A 21,785-nucleotide genomic window follows, 5' to 3' on the forward strand; every position below is an offset into this window, starting at 1 on the left:
AAAACTGTCACAAAAAAATAGCAAACTGTCACTAAAAATTTTTGGTGACGGTTTGAAACCGTCACCATGACCGTCACCTAAAGTGCGTCACAGAAAACATTTGGTGACGGTTTACTGTACAACCGTCACAAAAAATATTTTTAGTGACGGTTGGAAGTGTTCCGTTCGGTACAACGTTCGAACGTTCATTTTTTGGTGACGGTTATGAACTGTCACAGAAAATCACGTTCGAACGTAAAATAAAACGTTCGGACGTTATACCCGACCGATTGGCGTTCGAATGAGAGAAGTTGACGTTCGTTGGATATCGTGTTCGAACGTATAAATTTACGTTCGAATGTTAATGCGTCCGAACGTTAATTACATTAAACGTTCGAATATTTGTTCGAACGTAAACGTAAATGTTCAAACGTAGGGCGTTTAATGTTCGGACGTATACTCGAATGTAAACGAAGGAGCGTCCGAATGCAAGTTTTTTGTTCGAACGTTAGTCGCTTTACCGTTCGAACGGTTTGTTCGTTTTAGCGTGAGTACGTTCGAACGTATAGTTTAACGTTCGTACGATTCAATTGTATTTACGTTCGAACGTTTGTTACAGTGTGAACCAACGTTCGAACGATTTTTATTTACATTCGAACGTACAGATCAGAAATACTAATTTCATAAAATTTAAAAACATATATAATACCAATAGTATCATATTACATACCCAATTAAGAAGTAAGAATGTCTTATAAAAGTACAAAATTAGATATTAAAACTAGTCAGAAATATTGATAAAATTTATTTCTTCTTTTTCCCTCTCCCACGTGGATTCTGTTGCAACGACATAACACGTTCCATTTGCACCATCATCTCCCGTTGCACTTGCTCTTGCACTTCATTGCGTATTCTTTCCTCCTGGTCTCTCTGTTGGTCCTGCAAACGCGTCTCTAAATGAGACTGTCGTTCTAAGAGAGACTCTAACTCTTGTTGCCTAGACCTCATATACTCATTCTCACGCCGTGCAGCTTCTAAATCTGCCGTAAGATTATTAATTTGTGAAGCCGATGAGGTTGAGGAGGATGAACATTTATGCTTGATAGATCGTCCCAAACCTCTTGCCATACTAGACTGCGGCCCGAGCACTTGCGTGAATATGTCTATGTCACTAGGAGATGATTCCTCAGAAGCCGACTGCATCTCCAACATTTTGCTCTGCAATTTAAAAGGTAATGATCGTAAATAATTAGTAACGTATTAAAAGAAATAGAAATAAGAAATAAACTATTAAAATATTATATAAATAATTTATTTAACAAAATTAACACTGCTTACATAATTATCTGCAGCGACAGGATCCATCCACTCACTATGCTCATTAGTGTGAGCAGCAGCATAGACATGAATGAGGGAAAAGTTTTCAGGATCATCACGTTTCTAACAAAGCGAGAATATTAGCAATTTTAAAAAGATAATATTAGTACGTACTTATCAGAAATAATATCAGGAAAATAAATGAATTCTATAATTTTTTAATTACCATTTTTTCAGCAAGACGGTGGAATGACCTTGAACCGGCACGATGGTGGACAGTCATAACGGATCTATTCTGTGCATTTGTAGAACTCAAGTACTACAAAATATATTAAAAATGTTAATTGTAATATGTATACATATAATATATAAAACGAATATGAATGTAAATAATTAAAAGAGATAAATGTAAAATACCTGATAATCTGGAGATGCGAAAAGATCACAACACTTTCTCCAATCATCTAACTTCATCTGCTGAAAAGGAGACTGCGCAGCCTCTTCCAACGTCTCAAACTTCTTGAAGTGGTCATGACATCATCCTTTGTGACGTCGGAATAGTGTAGCCATCAACTCATTCACGGTTCTCAAATCCTCGCTACGGCCAAAGTCGAGGTCGAATTCATCCTAATAAGGGAATCAGGTAAAAAATATAATATATTAATCTAGGTGAAAAAAATGTACTGAAAAGTAAACTCACCAGCACACGACTTCGAATGTGCTCCTTAATCTCATTCGGAACATCTCGCCATGAGCGCACATAAAATGGAGCATAAGCTCGAACTAATGTGCCAATATAGGAGGAAAGCGCTGCTGCACTATCATCCACTCCTCCAGTGGAATTATCAGGAATTGTGATCTTCAGTTTACCATGCCTTCTATTTTTTTCAAGAGAGATTCCACGTGTATAGCCACGACCGCGACGTGCAGATGCATCAACTACATGATAATAGATATACTATAATTATAATTATATAGTTATTGAGAAAAAAGTATTAACTATATATATAATTATCAACGACAATATTTCCTTACTGGTAGGTGTCGACTGGCTGTTGTTCTCTTCTGTGTTAGCTTGATCTTCAGGAACGGATTCCTCGAGTGGGAAGTCCTCAATGGGTTCAGGACTTGGACTTGGCGGAGGCACATTTCTTCGTTGTCGTTTTGGCGGCATTCTTGAAAATAATTAATTATATCAAAGAAAATTAATTAGAAGAAATTATGAAAATTCAAGATATTTTATAGTCACCTATATGAATAAAATATTTAGTACTTTTATTCTTCAGATGAATTTTCCATGCTTGTTTCAGAATCTCCATCAATAACATCTTCATCATCATCATGCACCTCTTCTTCATCATCTTTATCCACCTCCTGCCCGGATTCTGATTCGTCTTCATCTTCTGACTCGTCTTCTTCTTCTTCCTCCTCACTGACTTGAATTGAATGATCATTTAATACAGACGGGTCGAGATGTACGGGTGGGACATCATCTCTACACAAGGGAGCAACTCGAGTGCACCGAGGTCAACAAACAAGTTAATACCCTCTCCATCTTCCTGGTATGCCTCAACAATCGGAGTGTCATCTTCATCTCCACTATTCTCGTAATCTGCACCCGTTCCTGCTTCATATATATTTCGAGGAACAAATTTTTGTACGACTCGCCAAGTTATCTCCCCACTATCTTCATCAGCACTTTTCATTGGATCAATCAAGTAATAGACTTGGGTAGCTTGACAAGCCAATACGAATGGATCATCTTCGTACCATTTAGATGCAGTATTGACACTCGTAAAGTGATTATCCCTATGTATCGAAACCCGACCACCGCCTAGATCCCACCAATCACATTTAAAGACATATGTTACAGACCCACCCAGATATTTCAATCCGATAATATCACGTATGACACCATAATAGTCAATATCATCTGTTCCATGACTCCCCTCGACCAACACACCACAATTTTGAGTCTTTCTATTACGTTCACGGTCCAAAGTATGGAATCTATAACCTCGGACCGTGCATGCAGTATATCGAAGTGCTCTATTTGAGGGACCACGAGCCAATGCATACAATTCAGAAGAAATTGATCCGGGATCACGAGCACGTTGTTCCAAAATCTATAAATTGAAATAGATTATATTGATTATTTCATTATCCAGAGTTAAAAATTTCACAATATAACATATATATAATTTTAGTTCATACACGTTCTTCAAACCATCCGGGAAATTCTTCCTCGTGTCTTGCCTCTATATTTTCTACTCCTTCCGTCCTAAGTTTGTCCATGTGGTCACTGTTATAACATGTTGCAAAAGAAGTATATTTTGAGCACAACAATTCTAATTAATTTAAAGAAAACTATAATTATTCAAAGAAATGAAATGACATACCTAAGATAATCATCAATCTCTCGGCAGTTATTTAGCACATACCACCGAACTTTACCCAACTCTCCATCAATTAAATCGTAACCTGTTTGTGCACCCAAGGGTCGTACATTCTGGGAAAACACTGATAGCTCACGAGGAGGCGGAGTAGCAAGATCAGCATTTCGCTCTTGACGATTAAATCGTGTCTCAACACCACGAAGATATAGAGAGCAAAATGTTAACCATTCATCGTGTATATATGCCTCTGCTATTGAACCCTCAGCTTTGGCTTTATTCCCAACAGTGCGCTTCAATCGACCCAAATATCTTTCAACTGGATACATCCAACGGAACTGCACCGGTCCACCCAGAAGTACCTCTCGCGGTAAATGTATTGCTAAATGGACCATGACATCAAAAAATGATGGTGGAAAGATCTGCTCGAATTTACATAGTATAGTAGCAATGTCTTCTTCCAATTTCGACAACACATCTCGATTTACTACCCGAGCGCACAAATCCTTGAAAAACATACATAGTTCAGATATGGCCACACGTACATTAGATGTAAGCTTCCCACGAATTCCCACAGGTAATAACTTCTGCAAAAATACGTGACAATCATGACTTTTCAATCCATTGATTTTCCAATCATCAGGACTCACGCATCTACCAATATTTGAAGCATAACCATCTGGCAACTTCACACCTTGCAACCATTTGCAGAAATCCATCCTCTCCTCCCTCGTCATCGTAAAACATGCATGCGGCATGACCACCCTGTTGCCTTCCACCCGTAAATGCAGATTATGTTTAATTCTCATTCTCTCAAGATCTTTCCTCGTCTTGATCGTGTCTTTCGTCTTTTTGTTAATACTCATCAATGTACCCAGTATATTATCACAAATATTCTTCTCTATATGCATTACATCCAAACTATGTCGTAACTTGCATGACGACCAATACGGCAAGTCAAAAAAAATACTACGCTTTGTCCAATTCAATTCTGGTACGGCTCGTTTTCTCTTGTTCTTTCCCCGACCTTTGCCAAAATTGTTCGCTCTAACATGTTCCAGTTGTTCCACTATCTCTTCTCCAGATAACTCTTTTGGTGCAATCCTATCCTTTACTCTCCCATCAAACTTGGCACATTCTCTTCTCCATGCATGATTTGCTGGTAAATAACGTCGATGACCCATGAAACACAACTTCTGAGAAAATTTTAGCCACTCACTAGCAGTTTCTTTATTACACGTCGGACACGCTAACTTCCCTTTCGTACTCCAGCCGGAAAGATTCCCATACGCCGGAAAATCATTTATGGTCCACATTACCGCAGCATGCATCTGAAAAGATGTCGACTTAGATGCATCATAAGTTCTAACCCCTGTTTCCCATAACTCTTTCAGCTCTTCAATCAACGGCTGCATGAATACGTCAATATCATTCCCAGGTGATCTAGGGCCAGGGATGAGTAAAGTTAACAAAAAGTTTGGCGCCTTCATGCACCTCCATGGTGGAAGATTGTACGGAATCAATACCACGGGCCAAGTGCTATAACTTGTACTCATATTCCCAAAAGGGTTGAATCCATCGGTTGTGAGTCCCAAGCGCACGTTCCGAGCTTCTAACCCGAACTCTGGATACTGATTATCGAAAGACTGCCACGCAAGTGAATCAGCTGGATGCCTCATATACCCGTCATTCTTAACTCTTTTCTCCTCGTGCCACCTCATATCATGAGCTGTTTTCTTACACATATATAGTCTTTGCAACCTAGGTTTCAAGGGAAAATACCGCAACACCTTAACCGGAACGTTTTTCTTACCTTTCCACCTCGACTCTCCACATACAGGACATGCTTGTTTCTCCTCGTTCTCCTTCCAGAACAATACACAATCATTCTTGCATGCATGTATGGACTTGTACTCAAATCCTAATCCCTTTCTCAACTGCTTCGCTTCATAAAAGTTCTTAGGCAATGCAGACCCTTCGGAAAGCACCTCGTTAAATAAGTCCAATACCATGTTTATTGCTTTCGTCGACATCCCACACAATGATTTAATGTGAAGCAACCGCACAATAAACGACATTTTGGAATGTTTTGTACAACCTGGGTAAAGCTCGCGCTTTGCATCTTCCCACAGTGAAGGGAAATTTTCACAATCAGTCCCTGATCCACCAGTTGAGGCATTGTCGTTAACCTCATCCATAAACATCCCAGCTCCAATGTCACCCAACATCTCCTCCATCTCATCATGCTCATAATCATCATCCATGTGCCGCAAATAATTGTGATGATCGACCAATACATCTGCTGACCCTTCATACGGCTCACCATGCAGTACCCATCGCGTATACCCCAGATCCATACCGTTCACAAATATATGACGCTCTACTTCATCCAATCCTATCGCACACAAATTTTTACACCCTCGACATGGACACTTAATGTAACCACGACTATCAGCAGAAGCCCGTGCAAAATCAATGAAAGTTCTTACTCCACATGCATAGGGTACGTAATCCTTTCCAAGTCTATCGTCCAGACGCATCCAATTTTTATCCATTTCTAAAAACATCTATATATTAATAACACGTACATTGAAAATTCACATGCATGTCATGCTCCAATTCTCATTACTTTGTTGATAAGGTAGTTGGTCCTATCCCATTCGAGATTATATTCTCCATATTGCACAAATCTCGTCACTCTACTAATTTCTACGTTAGTAGAAATTTCGGCAGCACCTCCCCATAATTCTCCAAGTATACATGTTCAAATATCGGGATTGTGACCCGACGAACAGTATACCCGAAGAACAATGAAGAAGACACCGAAACTTCATATTAAACGTGGAAAGTAGCGAGTAACAAAAATGTGCAATACAGATAATATAATCTCAAACTGTCCACACTGGACAATTCAGGAATCAGTGGACACATAAATGTACACTGATTCCCAAACGGGTCTAAGGGTATTTATGCAATGACACACGCATCTAGCAATATAATCATACAACAATATCTCCATATTTGTTAAACTAAAGAGGGATGGAAGATTATGTGACCCCCTGTTTCGTGTCTTGTACACAACGAGGGAGAATGATCTTGATGAAATGTTTAAATTTTGGTCTAATTACTTAACCGTCACAAACTGTCCGACCTCGACACTCCTCTCAAGGCCGAAGAGACTATGACAGTCAAGCAATTAGACCAAAATTTAGAGATTATAATTGTTATATATAATTTTAAATGTTATTATATAATTTCGACTTATTATCATTCTACAATTATAATCTTAATTGTTATACTTAATTTAGTGAGTTATTTACTTATATAGACAATAAGTATATAATTTTTATATAAGAATCTATTTGATCCTTATTTCCTTTCTCTTTAGTTTGTAATAAATAAGTATATTTACATATTCAAACTCTACTTATTTAGTAGTTTCAAGACTTTTTTATTGAAGAGTATTTTAAATGTTATATTATAATTTTAATTATTATCATTCCTAAAATATAATTTTAATTGTTATACTTACACTATCATTCTTAAATTTCAATGGTTATACAATAATTTTAATTATTATAATTCTTAAAGAGTTACTTTTATTTATTATTACTTAATTTAAAATATTATTATCACAATTTTTCAAATCCATATCACAAAAACACATTGTATAAATATCATAAAATTCAAATAAAGACAAGAAATAAAAATTTTTTCTTACCAAACTCAACTCTCTCTAACTCTCCAACTCAACTCTCTCTCTCTGTGTTGCGCACACGGGAGAAGAAAAAATGTTCAATGGCGCTCCCGTGCGCGCACGGATTAAGTTCTAAAATTATTTGTTTAAACGTTCGAACGTTTAACTTGTACGTCCGAACGTTACCTTAAACGTTCGGACGTTTCAGTTGAACGTCCGAACGTTATTTAATAAAATTTCCTCTCCTCGTAGCGTTCGGACGTTTACAGTACACGTTCGAACGTACCCTTCTTATTTATAACATAAAATCTAGCGGGAAAGTTCCCGCACTTTAATCATATATGTTCGAATGTATCACAAGTTTTCGTTCGGACGTTTGTAAATTTAGAGATTAACGTTCGAACATTTAACTTAAACGTCCGAACGTTTATTTCATCAAAGTGTTACCATATTTGAGAGTTAAATTTTCCGCACTAATTTAAGTAACGTTCGAACGCATAGTCTAAACGTTCGAACGGTATAATAATCACACAGAAACCTTGAGCGGGAAATTTCCCGCTCTTATTTTAACGTTCGAACGTTAACTTGAAACGTTCGAACGTACGATTCCTACTATACGAACATTTTACTTATTTGTAATAATGTAAATATATTCAAACATTCACAAATAATAATTTAAATATTTAAAGTTTATATCACAACATACTAGAAAAAAACTCACAATATATTCACAAAATAACATGCCACATGTATTAACATATTTTTAAAGTTGAGTAAGTAATAAACATGTATTAACAAAGCCTAATGAAAACATATACCTAATAAGAAACACAATATTTCAAATTCATATCACAACATATTTACAAAAACTCACAAACTATTTACAAACTATACAAATAATAATCACAATATTTCAAGAGTAAGTATAAAATCACAACAATATATTGATAAAGTTTAGAAATATACCTAGCACTCACAATATCCTCTTACAAATCAAAATCTTCCAACTTCCCAAAACAAGCAATCCTTCAAAAAAATACAACACTAACTTATTAGAAATATTCTATAACAAAAACACATTCTATAAATATCATAAAATTCAAATAAAGATAAGAAATAAAAATATTTTCTTACCAAAACTCAACTCTCTCTAACTCTCTAACTCAACTCTCTCTCACACTAACACCCTCTCTCTCTCTCTCTCTCTCTCTGTCTCTCTCTCTCTCACTCTCTCTCTCTCTGTCTGTTGCGCGCACGGGAGAAGAGAAATGATCCGCTTCCTCCCGTGCGCGTACTGATTAATACCGCAAATTATTAGTTTAAACGTTCGAACGTTTAAGTTGTACGTCCGAACGTTATATGCTAAAATTTCACCCGTTCATAACGTTCGGACGTTTACAGTACACGTTCGAACGTACCCTTCTAATTTATATCATAAAATCTAGCGGGAAAGTTCCCGCACTTTCCTCATATATGTTCGAATGTATCACAATTTATCGTTCGAACGTTTGTAAATTTACAGATAAACGTTCGAACATTTAACTTAAACGTCCGAACGTTTATTTCATCAAAGTGTTACCATATTTGAGAGTTAAATTTTCCGAACTAATTCATCAAATAACGTTCGAACGCATAGTCTAAACGTTCGAACGTCTGAATAATCACACACATACCTTAATCGAGCGGGAAATTTCCCGCTCTTATTTAACGTTCGAACGTTAACATGAAACGTTCGAACGTAATAGTCCTACTCTTATTTAACGTTCGAACGTAATATATAAACTATACCATATATATATATGAATAATATATATTAAATTGTTATTTATTAAATTCTTTAAAAAATACTAACTTATACTATAATATGTATTCTACATTTTATATATCTATAACTATATACTACATTGTATAGTATGATAGCATAATACTTTAGATGAGAATATAAATGTATATAATATATAAACTTACCATATATATAAATGAATAATATATATTAAATTGTTATTTATTAAATTCTTTAAAAAATACTAACTTATACTATAATATGTATTCTACATTTTATATATCTATAACTATATACTACATTGTATAGTATGATAGCATAATACTTTAGATGAGAATATAAATGTATATAATATATAAACTTACCATATATATAAATGAATAATATATATTAAATTGTTATTTATTAAATTCTTTATTATATACTAACTTATACTATAATATGTATTCTACATTTTATATATCTATAACTATATACTACATTGTATAGTATGATAGCATAATACTTTAGATGAGAATATAAATGTATATAATATATAAACTTACCATATATATAAATGAATAATATATATTAAATTGTTATTTATTAAATTCTTTATTATATACTAACTTATACTATAATATGTATTCTACATTTTATATATCTATAACTATATACTACATTGTATAGTATGATAGCATAATACTTTAAATGAGAACATAAATGTATATAATATATAAACTTACCATATATATAAATGAATAATATATATTAAATTGTTATTTATTAAATTCTTTATTATATACTAACTTATACTATAATATGTATTCTACATTTTATATATCTATAACTATATACTACATTGTATAGTATAATAGCATAATACTTTAAATGAGAACATAAATGTATATAATATATAAACTTACCATATATATAAATGAATAATATATATTAAATTGTTATTTATTAAATTCTTTATTATATACTAACTTATACTATAATATGTATTCTACATTTTATATATCTATAACTATATACTACATTGTATAGTATGATAGCATAATACTTTAAATGAGAACATAAATGTATATAATATATAAACTTACCATATATATAAATGAATAATATATATTAAATTGTTATTTATTAAATTCTTTATTATATACTAACTTATACTATAATATGTATTCTACATTTTATATATCTATAACTATATACTACATTGTATAGTATGATAGCATAATACTTTAAATGAGAACATAAATATATATAATATATAAATTATACCATATAATATATATTAAATTGTTACTTATTAAGTTCTTTATTATATAAAAACTTATAATATAATATGTATTCTACATTTTATATATCTATAACTATATACTACATTGTATAGTATGATAGCATAATACTTTAAATGAGAACATAAATGTATATAATATATAAACTTACCATATATATAAATGAATAATATATATTAAATTGTTATTTATTAAATTCTTTATTATATACTAACTTATACTATAATATGTATTCTACATTTTATATATCTATTTATATCTATATACTACTTATTAAATAATCAATAAACACCATAAGCTCATAAACTATTCACAAAATTCACAAACAATAATCATAATTATTTCAAGAGTAAGCATAAAATCACAACAACATGTATAAACATATTGCTAAACTTTAGAAATATAACAAGCACTCGCAAAAAAACCAATAATCTAATTGTCAATAATATTATATAACATCGTAATCTATAACATAAACATTTATAATATAATATTAAATTGAAAAACGTTCGAACGTAATAATAATTACGTTCGAACGTTCTGTGTATATAAGGCCAAAACCGAACGTCGAAACGACATCTCTATTACGTTCATCGTCTACTCCGTTGCACGCCGCCACGCCTCCTTCGCCGCCGCCGTCAACTCCGCCACAACCGTCACTAAAGGTAGGCATTCATCTTTTATTCAAGTAACATGTATTTTATTGAAATTTGGATTGAGTTTTGTGTTAAACCGGATAAGTTATTTCAAGACTTTCAACTTCATTTTCCGGCCACCACGGCTAGTCATTTGCCGAATAGTCACCGTAGAAATGTTTCTTGAAGTGTATACTTCATTTCCACGGTGACATTTCGGTATTTAGAACCGTGTAGCGAAATTTTTGAGATTTCAATAATGGCTGAGTCGACTCAGCCATTCTGCGTCGAAACGTTCGAACGTTTCACCAAGACGTTCGAACGTACGACGTTTAAATTACAAAGCCGTTACGGCTTCCACGTTCGAACGTTTGATTATAACATCCGAACGTAATGATTTTCTACATTATTCATGCTTCGACGTTCGGACGTCCATATTTATGTTCACACGTAAAACAAATACGTTCGAACGTATTTGTTTTAACGTCCGAACGTACGTCAGCCAATATTTATTTACTGCTTATGTTCGAACGTACATTGTTACATTCGAACGTATTTTTTTACGTTCGAATGTAAATATATTGACATTATTTTACGTGGGAACGTATAAATAAACATCCGAACGTTTTATCTTTACGTTCGAACGTTATAGATAAAACGTTCGAACGTTACGGCAGAGCATCTTAGAATTAATATCAAAAAAATGCATTATTGTAAATAATTTTTTTTTTCCTTTTCTATTTTCAGGATATGGCTCTTCCACTGCATACTAGGAAACGAGGGAGGGAAGGAGCCACGTCGGACACTGCCCGCATTGGAGCTCGTACTGTTATGGTAGAGCGAGAGATCTTAATTAATGAGTTCGACGAACTCTGTTGGCAGCAGACGAACCTGAGAGATGTTTTTCTCAGTAGAAGCTGGGGAAATATCTGCACATTGAGGGGGAAGGTATACCCCTCAATGGTTCAAGAATTCTATATGGGGATGTGTGACATGCCTCAGGATGCATCCTCTCACACCGTGACTGTACGCGGTGTTTCCATTGAGGTATTAGCAGATGTCATCGGCGAGCACCTTGGGATTCGTCGAGGAGTGGAGACATTTGCACACTCGACACCCGTGAGGATGTAGGCACTTCTACATCATCTACTGGTCGGGGATGTGAGCCAGCATCAGCCAGAGATGCAGGCCAGTCAGAGGCTGAGGATACTGGCGTCGAGGCTCGGGATGATGACCGAGACGAGGATTTCTACATCCTCACCGGGAGGGATCGCATGCAGATCGAGCGGAAGAACGCCTTCAACCAGAACCATCTGCTGCATTTCTTCCGCATGTTGCACCTTATTGTTGCAACAAATGTGGATCCTGTGGCTCATAAAACCACATTTAGTCGGCTTCGGGCACAATTTTTGATACGAGTGGCACGTGGAGACCTATAGATTTGCCATTGCACATCTTTCAGAGGATCCGTTACGAGGCGAGCATCGTCTCCACGGATAATCTCCCATATGGTGTCCTCATCAGCCGACTATTACTTGCACGGGGAGTGCCGACCCAGCCAGAGGACCGGGTCAAAGATCAGATGAGCCCCCTCGACATGACCACGCATCGACGTAGCATTGGACAGGCGAGGGGACGTCAGCCACCCCTTGTAGAGGATCTAGTTCCTCCGACGCAGCCTGAGCCAGGTCATGTCGGGAGTAGTAGTCAGCATACGCCGAGTACATCTGCAGGAGATGTGCGGCCTGCTTGGGTTGATGCGGTCATCTCACAGCTGACTGCGCATATCGATCATAAGATCGATCGATCGCTCGAGGCTATATCGGCGTCTGTTGCCGAACTCACCCATCGTGTAACTATCCTCAACGACAAGGTTGATACCTTGACTGAGGAGGTACGGAGTTCGACTTTTGCGGATAACGTTATCATCTGACTGTTAATATCAAATTTTATATTTTATTTTTAATATTTGTAACGAAAAATATTATTGAATATTTCTATCGTTTTTTAATTTCAATTTTTAACTTTCTTTGATGTTATATTTTTCAACTTTAATACTAAATCACTGCATTTCAAATATATATAAATCAATAATATATATTTATATATTACAAAGTGTGTATATATAAATATATACAATTCAATTTTTTAGACTTGTTCACAAATTATGCACAATAAAAACCACATAATTTTTAAATTAAAGTCATTTAATTTAAATTTACAATGAACGTTCGAATGTTATTACTTAACGTTCGAACATTGGTACAAACATTTTACGTTCGAACGTAAAATTAATAACATTCGAACGGTTGCGCCAAAACATTTTACGTTCAAACGTAAACAGACATAATGTTCGAACGTATATGTAACGTTCGAACGCATATTTCCCATACGTTGGAACGTAAAAACATCTCATTCTATCTTTAGTGACGGTTTCCAGAAACTGTCACAGAAAATACCTTTTAGTGACGGTCTAGAGACCGTCACAATTTCCTAACCGTCACTAAAAACCAATTGTGTTGTAGTGGCTCGTAAGCCCCTCTTAACATGATTTGTTCTAATGTTTCTACAAGATCTAGCTATAGTACTACTACTATCCATCATAGATTTTATCATTTTCATGATCATACTTACCGAAGAATTTTAAATAATTTCATATATATCAATTGATAATCATTTAAAATAAATGAAATTAATAAGTGTTAGTTGAATAACTCAATTTAAATTAAAAACTAATATTTCTCTTTTCTACGATTGATAGAAACAAGAAAATTTCCATAACCTTATCTCCCAAATAAATTAAATGCACCTTATCCAAAGTGTATATATAGCAAGCAAATAGTCTATATATAGCAAGAAAATAGTTGCCAATATTCATTGAACCTTTAAAAAAATGCAAAAAATGATAACCCTCAAGGCTACTTCCACCATCGTTCCAAGCAAGCCTACCCCAAGGGGCGTACTATGGTTGTCTGAGAGCGACCAAAGAATGCAATGGACTCATGCACCACTCATCTGTATCTACAAAACCACCGGCAATAACAATGAAGAAACAACACTTGAGACTTTGAAAGATTCGCTAAGTCGCACATTGGTTCCCTATTACCCACTAGCTGGTCGACTACACTGGATTCATGGTGGCCGACTGGAACTCCATTGCAATGCCAAGGGAGCGCAGGTACTTGAAGCTTATTCAGAAGCAAAACTTGATGAACTTGGCGACTTTGCACCAACGGAGGCAATCGAAGATCTGATCCCTAAGGTTAATTATGGTAGTCCGATTGAGGACTGGCCCTTGCTGCTGGTGCAAGTCACAAGGTTTAGCTGCCGTGGTCTCTGTGTTGGAACAGCCATGTCCCACACAATGGCTGATGGATGGTCTGCAGCTAACTTCTTCAACGCATGGGCAAAGTTGGCTCGGGGAGATGAACTCGAGGAGAATGAGATACCGTTTCCTGATCACACTATATTACGATCACCTGAGCCACTTATGCCTCCACGCTTTGATCATATAGAGTTCACAAAACCACCACTCCTAATAGGACTCACTGATGCCAAAGAGGTGCAGAAGAAAAAATCTTGTGCCACCATATTGAAAGTCACCAAAGAGCAAGTGGAGCGACTAAAAAAGAAAGCGAACGAGATTCCTTATCAGGAAATGGAAATGGAGTCGACGCGACCTTATTCTCGATACGAAACTATTGCTAGCCACTTATGGAGGTGTATATGCAAGGCGCGAGGGGGCGATATCTCTCAACCAACAAGACTTTACATAGGGCTCGAGTTTCGCAACCGCTTGAAGCCACCTCTCCCTCCAGGATACTTTGGGAACGCAGTTCTTCAGACTGTGACCTCAAATTGTGTCCATGGAGACCTCTTGGCCAAGCCATTAAGCTTTGTTGCGGGGAAATTAAGGGAAGCCGTCGAGCGTATGACAGATGAGTATATAAGGTCTGCTCTTGATTTTATAGCTAGGCAGGAGAATGTGAGTCCTTTGAGAGATAGCTTCCACATTCGTGGATATACTGAAACACCAAATTTCTTAGGTAATCCCAACGTTTCATTAGGAAGTTGGATCAATTTGCCATTTTATGGTAGAGATTATGGGTGGGGAAAGCCAATATACGTCGGTCCCGGATTGTTAAATGATGATGGCAAAGCATTCATCATGTCAAGTCCAGCTGCTGATGGATCTCTCGTCATAGCACTCCGTTTGCAAACAGAACACATGGATTCTTTTAAGAAGTTCTTCTATGAGGACATTTGTTATGGTGATGGGACGTAAAACTCTAGTTACTTATTATCACTCTCCCTCTCTCTATATATATATCTTCATATTTATTGCTTGGGTAATTGGCACTAGAACTTGGTATTATTTGGTTAAAATCGTGGTATTTATAGGATAAATGTGGGAAGCATTTGTTGGCTGTTATGTTGGTTTTATCAAGTTCCTTGTTTGTTTCCATGAGCTTTTTAGTTGAGAATAAAAGAGATCTAAGTGATTGGATATCTACTAGTAGTTTTGCAAATATCATGCATGGTTGTAATCTTCTTATTTTTTAGGACTCGAGCAAAGTAGTTGTTTTCCTTAATTTTAAACTCTTGTACGAAGATTTGCCATTTGTTGGATGCTATATAAGAAAAATTTGTTTATCCCGAACACAAACCGTTAATTACAAGAAATTTTACTTTTAGTGACGAAATTTGTTAGAGATAATTCGTCCCTAAAACTAATTATTGGAGATGAAATTTAAACCAAATTGATCAGATCTTCATGTGAAATGGGCAAATTAAAAGAAGAAAAGTACTGGTATACTTTTGCCTGCTTCTGATCATGATGTCAGTTGCTCATGCAAATTATATATGATCATGAAAAGTTTACGTACAAAGCCTCTAGAGCACAGCAGTATATACATCGATCTCCCCACCGAATACCAATATATATTGTGCCATAACTTCCAAATGAAAACAGAAATTTTAAGATAAAAAAAAACAGGAGTCCAATGAAATGAGATGATCTTCCTGTCTGATACTGCTTAATGGTAGTTGAGTTATTTTTGTAAGTGTCATATATAACTCTCCATTTTTGTCTGCGATTACATGGATGTGTGGTTTTGTTAGTGCCACTTATAAAAGACATCTAGTATAATTTCTTTTAATTACTTTATTTTTAAAGCAAAACCTTAATTATTTGTGAACTCCATATTTATAGTGATTAAATTTTAAGCGATTATACAATTCTTTTAACGAGTTTTTGTTATTGAAATAAGAAAGTTTTCTACAAACAACAATATGATAGAAATCTTCTTTTTACTTTCTACTTAGACAACATTAATGTTTCTTATCATCTCCATGAGACTCCACCCCGTCTGCCAAAAAGAAATGTTATAGAATATACATACATACATACATATATATATATATATATATAATTAAAATGTTGATACATATAACAAACCGCAAATTTCTTAGGAAGTTCCAATGTTTCCCTGGCCAGGAAGCCGAATCAATTTGACATTTTAGTAGATCAGATTTTGGGTGGGGAAAGCCAATCATGTTCATGCGTTGGTCCCAGATTGTTAAATGATGATGGAAAAGCATTCATTATGTCGTCGCTGATGGATCTCTCATCATAATACTCGGCTTGCAAACAAAATACATGGACTCTTTTAAGAAGTTCTTCAACGAGGCCTGACCTATTTTATTGACAGGATCACACGAATCACACTAATTAGCACGTGAAAATCGGCAACAAATTCAATTAAGTAACACCATGATTTTAGGAAATTAGCCATTTCTTTCTATAATTTATTTGTTACCATAGCAAGCATAGCCTCATGTACCTATATTTACCAATTCTTTCATCGTAAAAATAAGTTCCAGAAATAAAAGAGTTCATGTTATAGAATATTGTTTAACATGGTATCAGCCTAACCACGATCCTCTCCCTACAACCTCCATGGCTTCATCTTCAAACCCTCACCACCCTCCTTCCTCCCTGTACCTCCTCCATCCCTTTGATTCTGCTAGTCTTATCCTTGTTTCTAGACTTCTTACAAGGGATAATTTTCCTAAATGGCAGAAAGCCATGATCCATGCTCTTAACACCAAGAACAAACTAAGTTTTGTTGATGGCACTCTCCCACCCCCAAATCCCAATTCTGCCAACTACACCCAAGGTCACCAAACAAAAGATATGGTCCTTACATGGCTTCTAAACTCCATCAATCCCTCCATCACCAATTTCCTTGAATTTCACACCAACCCTCATGAAGTCTGGCTCAATCTTCAATCCCCTTTTTGTCAAGGCAACAATGCCCGTATTTACCATCTCAAACGTGAACTGTCATCCATGCACTAAAACACCCATTCTGTTCATGAGTATTATAACCAGATTAAATAAATCTAGGATGAACTTAGCCATTTACAACAAAGCAATGATCTCAAAGAATTACAACAACAAACAGAGGATGAACGTGTTTATCAATTTCTACTTGGCCTGAATGACTCCTTTTCCTAACTCAGAACACAAATCCTTACAATGGAACCCCTTTCCCCCCATCACCAAAATTTTTTCTAGTCCTTTTCAGGAAGAGCAGCAGCGTCTCCTCCACCTTCGGCCACCATCATCAGATTTGCTAGCCTTCGCCGCCCACAGTCACCATCCCGTGAAGCCCACCCTCCGCTGCTCGAAATGTGGCAAATCTGGCCACTTGCATGATCACTGCTGGTGTCTCATTGGCTACCCACCAGGCCAAGACCCATAGTCCAAGCCGCGACCTTCCCTTCTTGGCAAATCTCCCTCTAGTCTGTCGCCCACTGTGAACAACACTTGCATCTCCTCTGCCTTGTCATCAGGGCCTGGTCTGTCATTGGATCTCTACCAAAAGCTGCTCGACTTGCTCACTCCAACCACCCCCTCTTTTCGACAGCCACCGTGACTGGGTCGTGGACAACGGTGACGGCAACCACATGTGCCATGATCGGACCCTCTTCAACTCCATTTCTCTTTCTCCTTCAGAGAGGCACGTTCGGTTACCCACGGGCCACACTATTCGCATAAAAGGTGTCGGCACATGTGTTTTGACCCCAAACCTAATTTTACAAAATTTCTTTTATATCCCTCACTTTAATTTTAATCTCCTTTCAGTCCCTCAGCTTACTATTAATTATTATTGCATTGTTTCTTTTTTCTCTGCCAATTGTTTTTTTGTAATGAGCTTTATGTGTATCAGCCCAAACCCATTATGGCCCTCTCTGCTCAAACTACTGCAAATAAAATCTTATGGCACCAATGCCTAAGTCATCATTCCAGCTTAATCATTCCTAGTCTTTTAAGTAATCCCTGTGTTATTTCTGAGTGTGATGTTTGTACTCGTTCTAAGCACACAAGACTCTCTTTTCCTTCTCATGCTAATAAAAGTACTTTTTCTTTTAATCAAAATTTCTATGATATATGGGATGGTTATCATACTTCTTCACTATGTGGTGCTCATTACTTTCTTACAATAGTTGATGATTTTTCACGCACTACTTGGATCTATTTTATGCGTTATAAATATGAGGCTTATACCCATCTCATGCATTTCCTTGCACTTGTCCAAAATCAGTTCAACACCATGATTAAAATAATTAGAACTGATAATGGACAAGAATTTCTTTCCCACAAATTTTAAACCTATCTCCATGATCACGACATCATTCATGAATATACCTGTGTTGAAACTCGGCAACAAAATGGTGTTGCGGAAAGGAAACATCGACACCTCATGAATTTCACTCACAGTCTCCGTTTTCATGCTCACTTACCTTTGACATTTTGGGGTGAATTTATCCTCACCGGCCTATCTCATCAACCGTACACCAAACCGTATTCTCCAAAATAAATTTCCTTTGAACTTTTCTTTAACACTTTCCCCACCTATGATCACCTTCGCGTGCTTGGTGGCCTTTGTTATGCTCAAACTCTCCATGCTTCTCATGATAAATCTTCCCCTCGTGCCTCAAAATGTGTATTTTTTGTGTATCCTAGCACTCATAAAGCCTACAAACTTTATAATCTTGACACGCAAGCCATCTTCTATTCTCGTGATGTCATTTTCCATGAACAACAGTTTCCCTTTCAGGAAATTCCTGGTCTTACACACACCTCCCTCCCTATCCTCCCCCTCCTTGTCCCTGAGCCTATATTGCCATCCCCTTCTCCCACTTCTTTCATTAGCAACCCCATCCACCTTCCTCCTACTTCTTTTCACCTTCACTGCCAAACTACCCGACCAGCGTATCTTCAAGATTATGTATGCCCGATCCTACACATGGAGCCCACGACATCCACGCCAGCTGCACATCCCTCAGGTACTACCCATCTGTTATTTGCTTTATTTCATAATCTTGTTTCTCACATTCTCACCTTTACTTTTTAACTGTCCTCACTACTTCTATTAAACCTTCTTGCTATTCTACTGCTCTTCGTCATTCCCATTGATGTGAAGCTATGTCTGCTAAACTTCGTGCTCTTGAAAACAATTCAAGTTGGACAGTTGAGCTACTACCTCCTGGTAAGAAACCCATTGGTTGCAAATGAGTTTTTAAAACTAAGCTCAAAGCAGATGGCTCTGTCGAAAAACACAAAGCTCAGTTAGCAGCCAAGGCTACACTCAAATTGAAGGCCTCGACTATCATGAGACTTTTGACCCTATTGCTAAAATTACCACAGTTCTGTGTTTGTTGGCTATCGCTGCTACACAACAATGGATCATCCATCAACTTGACGTCAACAATGCTTTTTTATATGGTGATCTTGATGAGGAAGTATACATGACACCTACTCCATATTATTGTCCCAAGGGGGAGACTCGTGTCTACCCTCTTTACAAATCCCTTTACGGTCTCAAATAAACATCCTGCAACTTGTGTTTTAAACTAATCACTGTGCTTGTTATTGCATGTCTTTCTCAATCAGGCCAATCATTCTCTATTCACCTTGGTCACTTCCACCAGTATCACTATTGTTCTCGTCTATGTTGATGATATTCTGGTTGCTGGCAATGATCTCTCACAAATTGAGTTTTTCAAAGGCATTCTCTCCACATACTTCAAAACCAAAGATCTCAGTCCTCTCAAATATTTTCTTGGTCTCGAAGTTGCTCGTTCTTCACAAGGCACCTTCCTCAATCAACGAAAATATGTTCTTGGTATTTTAACTGACAATGGGCAACTTGGTGCCCAGATTGCCCATTTTCCCATGGAACAAAACTTGTAGCTCACCAATCACGACAACCCTCTTCTTCCCAATCCTTGTACCAATCGACGACTTGTTAGACGTCTCATCTACCTAACTATCACACGTCCTAATATTATTTTTCAGTGAACATTCTCAGTCAGTTTATGTATGCTCCTCATGTTCCTCACCTACAAGCTGCCACTCGTGTTCTTCATTACATCAAAGGAAGTTCGAGACAAGGCATTTTTTTCTCCTCCTCCAGTGGTTTACATGTTACTGCCTACACTGATTCGGATTGGGCTAGTTGTCCCACCACTTGTCACTCCACCATATGATACTTCATTTAGCTAGGCATGAGCTCCATTTCCTAGCGCACAAAGAAACAGACGATAGTGGCACGTTCTTCTACTAAAGCTGAATACCGCGCCATGGTCTTCACCACTTGCGAACTCACCTGGTTGAAATAGCTCCTCACTGATCTTGGTGTTCCTTATTATGAGCCCATCAACTTACATTGTGACTATCAATCTGCTCTCCACATAGCTTACAATCATGTGTTTCATGAACATACCAAACATATTGAGATTGACTGCCACATTGTTCGTGACAAGATCCGCTCAAGCCTCCTTACAGCCATTCATACCTCCTCCCATCAGCAACTTGCGTGAACTTTTTCATTATTGTTCACGTAAATTGGGCATTACAGATCTCCATGCGCCAACTTGAGGGGTAGTATTGATAGGATCACTCGAATCACACTTAGCACAAAATCAGCAACCAAATCAGCAACACCATGATTTTAAGAAATTAGCCATTATCCATTCTTTCCATAATTTATTTGTTACCCTAGCAAGCATAGCCTCATCTATCTATATATTTACTAATTCTTTCATTGTAAAAATAACTTCCAAAAATAAAAAAGTTCATGTTTTAGAAAGTTTAAAATATTTCATGGTAATATGGTCTGTACAAATCCAACAAGTTAATAATTAGTAGTAATCTTAATTTATAGCTACATATATGTTGCTAGAACTTAATATATATTATTCAAATAACAATATTGTTTTATCCCAAACAATATTTTTTTTGTTTTGGACGGATTTCCTTCAAATAAACCAATTTATGATCTTAATCAGGTTGGAATGGGCTAGTTAATAGTAGAAAATTAACGGAAGAAAATTCCCCACGATGGTGCTAATTAGCTTGTTTCTTGCAAGTTAACAGAAGAAAATCTTAATCATGAGGTAGTTTCAATATTCTAATATTTAGAAAATAAATACACAAATATCTTGCAAGTTTGACGTACACCAACTAGCTAGGGTTTGGCGATAGGGATGATTTGCAAGGTTCTCTTAACTCTTAATTAGGGTTGTAAATGAACCAGTCTATTTGATGACCCGCTTGGTACTCGCCCTGTTAATCTCAAATTGAACTTGACTTATGAAAAAAAAAGCTCGCTCGTGAAAGCAGATACC

The 21,785-nt window shown here is 36.4% G+C and overlaps 1 protein-coding gene across 1 annotated transcript; it reads left to right on the top strand.

The window, feature by feature from the left end:
* Positions 1–222: 222 nt before the first annotated feature.
* LOC121267264 (spermidine hydroxycinnamoyl transferase-like) lies at positions 223–15,372 on the top strand. Its single transcript, XM_041171113.1, has 4 exons — positions 223–226; positions 286–289; positions 8,096–8,123; positions 13,989–15,372. Exon 4 carries the CDS (start codon positions 13,990–13,992, stop codon positions 15,370–15,372), a length of 1,383 nt encoding a protein of 460 aa, XP_041027047.1. The 5' UTR covers positions 223–226; positions 286–289; positions 8,096–8,123; position 13,989.
* Positions 15,373–21,785: the final 6,413 nt, after the last annotated feature.

Source organism: Juglans microcarpa x Juglans regia, chromosome 5S (genome assembly GCF_004785595.1).
Source record: "Juglans microcarpa x Juglans regia isolate MS1-56 chromosome 5S, Jm3101_v1.0, whole genome shotgun sequence".
Taxonomy (NCBI): Eukaryota; Viridiplantae; Streptophyta; class Magnoliopsida; order Fagales; family Juglandaceae; genus Juglans; species Juglans microcarpa x Juglans regia.